This window comes from Notolepis coatsorum (assembly GCF_963971535.1).
Source record: "Notolepis coatsorum genome assembly, chromosome: 5".
NCBI lineage: Eukaryota > Metazoa > Chordata > Actinopteri > Aulopiformes > Paralepididae > Notolepis > Notolepis coatsorum.
In genome coordinates this window covers 145446488-145454584 of record NC_140169.1, presented here as the reverse complement: position 1 = coordinate 145454584, position 8097 = coordinate 145446488, and the positions used below count along the sequence as shown (strand labels likewise).

General features: G+C 45.8%; 1 protein-coding gene across 1 annotated transcript in view; it reads left to right on the top strand.

Annotated features, from left to right (window-relative positions):
• Positions 1–8097, top strand: part of LOC311228404 (uncharacterized protein) — a gene marked incomplete at both ends in the record, with an annotated part of 70071 nt that overhangs the window by 5649 nt on the left and 56325 nt on the right. The window contains 3 exons of the mRNA XM_084314312.1: positions 3–246; positions 977–1075; positions 6910–7097. Of these exons, the coding sequence (XP_084170438.1) occupies positions 3–246; positions 977–1075; positions 6910–7097 (531 nt within the window). The remainder of the gene's footprint in view (positions 1–2; positions 247–976; positions 1076–6909; positions 7098–8097) is intronic.

The window sequence follows — 8097 nt, the reverse complement described above, 5'->3', positions numbered from 1 at the left end:
AGTGCATCTTCGTCCAGATCCTGTACCACGCCTGCCAGACCTACTGGGAGGCCAAGATCAGTAACCTGGTCCGAGTGGGCACGCTGGGCATGAGCCAGGAGGCCCCGGAGATCCAGGCCCGACCCGGCGGCGACCCGAGTCCACGGTCCCTGCGGGCGCGACGGATGAGCCTAGCGCCTCGACGGAAGAGCATGGCGCCTCCCAGACAGACTGAGTTTATCAACTGTCAGTCCAAACTCACAGGAGGTACTGTCCGCCAGGTTCCAGTTCTTCCTCTTCTAAATAAAATAAAATAAAATAAAATGTATTTGTAAGGCCCGACAACACTCGTTAATGTCCCCATGGGCGGACACGTCTTCTTTAAAACAAGTCAAGAAGAAACATCACACTAAGTCAAGAACAAAACAAAAACACCATAAAGTCCAAAGAATGTAAAATAAATGCAAAATGAATGCAACACTCCCAGACGTACCCCACGCGAAGGTAAGGAAAAACTCACTAAAACCTAGCAATAGGAAAAAATGCACCAGAGGCAATGTGCAGGAGAGAAACCTTAGAAGGGGCCGTTCAAGGGGGGGGATCTCCCTTCTTAGATGTCGGTGATAGTAGTGTTGCAATAAAACAGGCGAACAGTTGGTAAGCATGCACTCATATGTGTGGTGAAACACAGATAGGTGCATGCGATAGCAACTGAACGTTTTGAAAGATTAAAGATAGAGCTGATAGCGGATCTATTTAAGGCAAAGGGGCGGCGCAGAGAGGTTCGCATCCTCCCGGTCATCATCACGGGACGTCCAACACTCCAATCATCATTCCAAGACAGCCACAGACAGGGAGACAGGGAGACGGGGACAGGCGTTAGACAGTCTTGCATGATTGTGATGGGCGGACATAGCAATAGATACAACTCTACTGTTGGACGTCATACAATATTACACGATAATGACTTTTGGTTCTTGTTTTCTCGTCCTACCAGAGGCCTGCGCCATGAACCTGGTCATCTACCGCTGCAAAGTGTTCTTCAACCGCGTGAAGACCAGGATGGCTGCGCGTCGCGTCCGTTCACAGGGTAAAGGTGAGGGGACTGGGATCAATCCTTCATTCACCCCGGAATACTTCTTCCATTTACATTTAGTCATTTAGCTGACTCTTTTTATCCAAAGGCGACGTACAAGTCCTGTACTACGAGTCAGCAGGAAGGGTACAACGCTGGCAGCTAAGGGTAATAACATTATTCGTCAAACAGAGTTGAACTTGGGTGTCTTGAGCGCATAGTAGTATAGACATACTAGCAATAGTAGGTAGTAATATAGGCATTAAGGTAGCAGAGTGCATACTAGTAAAATACTTTATTTCAGATATTGATTGAAGACGTGTGTTTTTAGTCGACTGTGGAAGATTGGGTGGGTTTCATCCTGACTGTGGTGGGAAGTCCGTTCCACCATTGTGGAGCGAGAATTTAGAATAGTCGGCTTCTCTTTGATGACCCCCCAGGAGCTCGGATAGGAGTGGGTCTGAGGCGGCCAGAAGATGCAGAGCGTAGGGGTCTTGAGGGTCTGTAGTTATAAGATGCAGAGCGTAGGGGTCTTGAGGGTGTGTAGTTAGAAGATACAGAGCGTAGGGGTCTTGAGGGTGTGTAGTTAGAAGATGCAGAGCGTAGGGGTCTTGAGGGTGTGTCGTTAGAAGATGCAGAGCGTATAGGGTCTTGAGGGTCTGTAATTAGAAGATGCAGAGTGTAGGGGTCTTGGGGGTGTGTAGTTAGAAGATGCAGAGCGTAGGGGTCTTGAGGGTGTGTAGTTAGAAGATGCAGAGCGTAGGGGTCTTACAGGTGTGTAGTTAGAAGATGCAGAGCGGAGGGGTCTTGAGGAGGGTCTGTAGTTAGAAGATGCAGAGTGTAGGGGTCTTGAGGGTGTAGTTAGAAGATGCAGAGTGTAGGGGTCTTGAGGGTCTGTAGTTAGAAGATGCAGAGTGTAGGGGTCTTGAGGGTCTGTAGTTAGAAGATGCAGAGTGTAGGGGTATTGAGAGGGTGTAGTTAGAAGATGCAGAGCGTAGGGGTCTTGTGGGTGTGTAGTTAGAAGATGCAGAGCGTAGGGGTCTTGAGGGTCTGTAGTTAGAAGATGCAGAGCGTAGGGGTCTTGAGGGTCTGTAGTTAGAAAATGCAGAGTGTAGGGGTCTTGAGGAGGGTGTGTAGTTAGAAGATGCAGAGCGTAGGGGTCTTGAGGGTGTGTAAGTTAGAGACCATTGACAGGAGGTAGGAGGGAGCCTTCTTCCCCGAAGGACAAAAATAGCATGGCCTTGTAGTGGCAATGGTTGCTCCTGTCATGTCATCCAAGGCGTCGGTCTCTCTATCTCTCTCCCTCTCTCCCTCTCTCTCTCCCCCCCCTCTCTCTCTCTCTCTCTCTCCCTCTCTCCCTCTCTCCCTCTCTCCCTCTCTCTCTCCCCCCCTCTCTCTCTCTCTCTCCCCCCCCCCCTCTCTCTCTCTCTCTCTCTCCTCTCTCTCTCTCTCTCTCTCTCTCTCTCTCTCTCTCTCTCTCTCTCTCTCGTGCTCGGGTGCCCGCTTTTTGTTTATTGTGCTCTGGTCGCGCTACACCTCTCCGCGGCAGTAAGAGAATGGCTCTTCTATGATGTGAGCCGCCAGATGAGAGGAGACTTTGTTTTTGGCAGGGGGGTTGACACAATGGCTGGCCTTTAAGAGCCCCCCCCCCCCGGGGTGGCTGTGAAGGAGCCCCCCCCCCCCCCCCCCCCCCCGCCGCTGAACCCTCTGACAAGGGGATTGTAATGGATGGGAGAGGTGCCAGGCTTCAGTGGACAGTGGATTGCAAATCAACAGCAACGGTCTCTGCGTTTTTAGCCTCGACTGACCTGTGGGATTGGGTTTTATGGTGGAAGTATGCATGGTACGGCTCAATCAAGGGACTAAACATGTTTCGCAATTATGCCACATCAATGTGGAACGCCCTACACACAGCCGTAAAATAATGTGAATCGCTACCCACCTTCAAAACCGCTCTCGAAGAGCACCTACGGGTGGCTGCAATTCTAAACTGGCGCCTGTAAAATATCCACCCCGTCCCCCCCCGTCCCCCCACCCAACCCCCTCCAGTGTACAGTTTCTTCCCCCTCAAATGTATATACTCCCTTTCAGAAACTCTGACTCTTAAACAGTACTGTATATTTGTATATCTTGTATGTCATAAATGTCTGGATGTAACAGTACTGTTTATCTGTATGTTGTGTGTATGGCATAAATGTTACGATGAATTTAAAATGGGGGACCCTGATGTAAACAAGACGAACGTCTTTCGGTCTGCATAATTGTGTGTATTGAGCCGTACTGTATTGTACCCATTCTGCAATCTGTTAATAAAGTTTTCAATCAATCAATCAAAACGCATGTATAAAGTATGCATATGCATATTTTTGTACTGTTGACCCGTGTTGTAGTCGAGTCACTAAATCTCGAGGTCGAGTCTTGAGTCCGAGTCCCCACTACCAGAGTCCAAGTCATCAAGGTTGAGTTTGAGCTGACATACAAATAAAAAAAAGGTCTACATTAAACATAAATGACACAGCGGTCACCATTTGAAAGGAAGTTTACTTTGCGACACAGTAGCCAAACAAATGTCAAATGATTAGGGCCTATTATAAAAAAAAGATCTGCACCTTTCAAGTTTGTTTTCATCATATTTAGTCACCTTTATCTATTTTTCGCTTAGTCACGTTTTAGTCAACTACAGGGCCCTGTTTCTTGTACCTGGATAACTGAGTTAGCCGGATAACTTTAGCTGGATAACTGGGTTAGCCGGACTTTCCGGTTTCATGTACGTGGATTTTCCAAATCACCATGACAACATATCCAAAAGTTTGAGCCTGGTCGAAAGCAGAGTTCAAGTTCAAGTTAGCCTGAACTATCGCCACGCCCCCGCAAAGAAGTGACAGCCCGTTTCCTGAAACTATTCCCACAGTCTACGATCTGCATTATACCATTCTGAATTACGTTTTTGTGCTCCATTCTTCCAGAGGGGGCTTTTGAAATGTAAAATAGACCCAAAATGCTGATATTAAATTCACTTTGTCCTAAATAATGCACGTTATATATACCGTGGCGACGGTGGCGCTCGCTCGTGCGATGTACACATGATGTGGTTATTTTAATTGTAACTGGGATTAAGATGTCTGATGAGATGCGCTGTTTGACGGATTTGAGAAATTGAATGAGCCGTTGACGTCACATTAATGAATGAGGATAAAGAGATAAACTTCATTCAAAACAAAGGATATTCTAAACACGGGTCTCTCGTTCATTAATGTATAAACAATGAATTTATCCCATCTGGCCCAGTGGCCCAGCGGTAGTGCTCAAGCCTGCCAATCCAGCGACCGGGGTTCAAATCCCGGTGTTTCCAATATGATTATTTTGAATATAATATTAATGATTATACGCCAAAGTAGCCTGGTTTTAAGTTAAAATATTATAAATCTACATGCATTGAGGATGTCATTCTTTATATAGCTCTCAACGTGCACCAAATTGAATTATTCCTATATTGCAAAAAGAAGGAAAAGACTAGGGTCTTGAACCCCGGTCGTCCGTGTGAAAGTCAAAAGAAGAACCCGTTACACCACAGAGAAGATAAGTAAAAGATTGACTATACATCAATCAATGGGTAAGAGAGCCGTATCGTAATTCTGTATAACAGTTAACTAATAATTTTCGCTAGCAAGATCTCATTTGATTATTCAATCCAGCAGGCAAGTTTAAAGAAATATAATCTGATTGATTGAGGTAATGAGGGACTTAGAATTAGCCTATAGATAACGCATTTAACTTGTCGGCGAGGCGATTGAGCCGTATTGCAATCTGTCAATAAAGTCTTAAATCAATTAATCAATCAATGCCGTTGAGAATCAGGATCTCTGCCATCGATACGTGCTGGCTTTTCACCTAAAACGGCCGCGCGCATTTAGCCTGACTCGCAAGTCTGGCTTGAGTTAACGAGACTGAATCCACCTTTGTGAAACAGGAAAATCCCGGCTTCGAACATCGGGTTAACTGAAGCTGGATAATGGACATCTTGATCGACTTAGTTGAACCACGTACATGAAACAGGGCGGTCTGAGCATTTTTGTTTTAGTCTTTTTTAATAATTCTTTCTCGATTTAGTCTTTTTTGTTACAGTTACAGCCTGTTGGCGTGCACTTTTTTTAAACAAAAAAAGCTAACGTTAGTGCTAGCTGGTTAGACTTATGTAAGCTATTTAAGATAAGATAAGATAAGATATTCCTTTATTGATCCCCTTGGGGGAATTTAATGTGTTCTATTGTGGTGGATCAACATAGTGTAGCGAGCCGTCATGCAGTAATGTAGGGAAGAAAGAGGAGAGTTTCATTTTCTGTATGGTGCTTTATTTCCAGCTCAATATGGAGTTTTACAGGTTGATACTTCCTGGTTGATACTTACTACGCTTCACAACAACGTAACATCCGGTCCGTCCTCCCATATCTCCCGGGGGAAACAACACCCCCAGCATAACAGTGGTGCCCCTAAGACCATACTACTAGAGCGACACACAAAACCCCAGAACATTACAATAATTCACCCACAGAGCGATGTGTCGGGGATAAGGGTTCCGCACGGACAATTATGTTTGTTACTTTCCTGATGGCAAACAAGTTCCTGTTAGCTAGCAAGTAGCAAGTAAACAGTGTTGACGTTGATGTTGAATAAATGTTTAGCAAGATTTTATTTTGTAAATTACATTTTGTGTCGTCGTTTTTAGTCAACGACATTGCATGAATAATTTCGTCACGCTAGTGTCACATGATCTCCATTAACGTGACGTCTCGTCTCGTTTTCGTCAGGGGGAAAAGCTTCATTGACGAGTCATATTTAGTCATCATTTTCGTTGACTAAATTAACACTGACCAGGACAAACCTGTATGTAGATATAAGATATTCCTTTATTGATCCCCTTGGGGAAATTCGGGCATCATAGCAGTATGAGGGAGGAGGGATGGGAGGTACAGGTATGGGCAGAGTAATGGTAGAAAGACGTACATATAGGCAATACAATTTGATCTGAATATAAAAGTATGAGAAGCAGCTCTTGGCTATAGCTCCTCATAGAGGGGGTGGGATGGGGTTCTCCAGGATAGCTCCTCATAGAGGGGGTGGGATGGGGTTCTCCAGGATAGCTCCTCATAGAGGGGGTGGGATGGGGTTCTCCAGGATAGCTCCTCAATAGAGGGGGTGGGATGGGGTTCTCCAGGATAGCTCCTCATAGAGGGGGTGGGATGGGGTTCTCCAGGATAGCTCCTCATAGAGGGGGTGGGATGGGGTTCTCCAGGATAGCTCCTCATAGAGGGGGTGGGATGGGGTTCTCCAGGATATCTCCTCATAGAGGGGGTGGGATGGGGTTCTCCAGGATAGCTCCTCATAGAGGGGGTGGGATGGGGTTCTCCAGGATAGCTCCTCATAGAGGGGGTGGGATGGGGTTCTCCAGGATAGCTCCTCATAGAGGGGGTGGGATGGGGTTCTCCAGGATAGCTCCTCATAGAGGGGGTGGGATGGGGTTCTCCAGGATAGCTCCTCATAGAGGGGGTGGGATGGGGTTCTCCAGGATAGCTCCTCATAGAGGGGGTGGGATGGGGTTCTCCAGGATAGCTCCTCATAGAGAGGGTGGGATGGGGTTCTCCAGGATAGCTCCTCATAGAGGGGGTGGGATGGGGTTCTCCAGGATAGCTCCTCAATAGAGGGGATGGGATGGTGTTCTCCAAGATAGCGGCCAGCTTCCTTCCCATCCTCCTCTCTGAGAATAGACTTGACGCATTTTCTACTAATATATACTATACTTGATTGGCTGCCCTTTTACTATAACATACCACCTACCTGTGTTTTACATGATACAGCTCCAGGTGGACAGCGCCTCCCAGGGGGCACCATGGGTAGTGTCGTGCAGAGGGCCAACCTGGCGCTGGCGATGCGTGGAAAGAAACTGAACCGTGCTGAAGACAAGACGGTGGACCTGATGCACAGAGCCCAGCAGTTTGCAGACGGCGCGCACAAGGTGAAGTTCTGTTTAGTTTACTTCACACCTGTGAGATGATGTGTATGTTCCCCGCCCCCAGACGGTCAAGTCTCACCGGGTCAAGTTTAGTTCTATTTGTCACATACATATAAGGTACATGTACATTACAGTGAAATGCTTGGTTCTGTATGAGCCCCCTAAGATTGTGCTTCATACAGTAAAAAAAAAGGGAGAAAAATAATAGCAAAATGCAAGAATTAGGTAGAGATGTAGTGCAAATATTTAGTATTAAATGGATAGAATATGGTGTAGTGTTAAAAAGTGTTTAAAGTGAATGTTTAAAGTTAGAGTGTGGATGTGTGCAATGAATGTAGAATGGATGGGTTAGTGTTGCATAGAGTCATTGGGCTATACTGACCTTTTTCAAAATTGAAGTGAAATTGAACTTCTCGATATCTGTTTTTATCTTGTGACAAAGTTTCAGAGAAGTCTGTTTTAGAGAAAAAGGGGTAGTAATATACAGAATTGCATTAACTACAAAATCACTGGATATAGTCAAAGAACTTTAAAGGCATTTGTGTCTCGGTTTCACTGTTTGCGTAGTCACTGCCGTTATCTTCTGCAGGGCAGCATACATAGGCCTACATTACAAATAGTTTATGAACCTTTTCCAATTTTATTTAGTTCAGTTATTGAATCATTTAAAAAGTGTTATAGTCAACATTCAGCCACTAGATGTCGCACTAGAGCACCAGCATAATCATTTATCCAATCTGGTGCCTTCCACGTGGGGCAATGGGAGGTAGGGGGAGGGGAACAACAACAACAAAAACAATGAATTTTGGACCTGCCAAATTATTTCAAATCCATTAACCCTTTCACTGCCACACGACAGCCGGTTAACCCTTTAACTGTGGCAATACAGAAGGTTAGCCCTTTGCTATCACACAACCGACGGCGATGCTCCATCATTAGCATCATTAGCTCCGCATCCGCGGAGCTAATGATGCTAATGATGGAGCATCGCCGTCGGTTGTGTGATAGTAAAGGGTTAACCTTCTGTATTGCC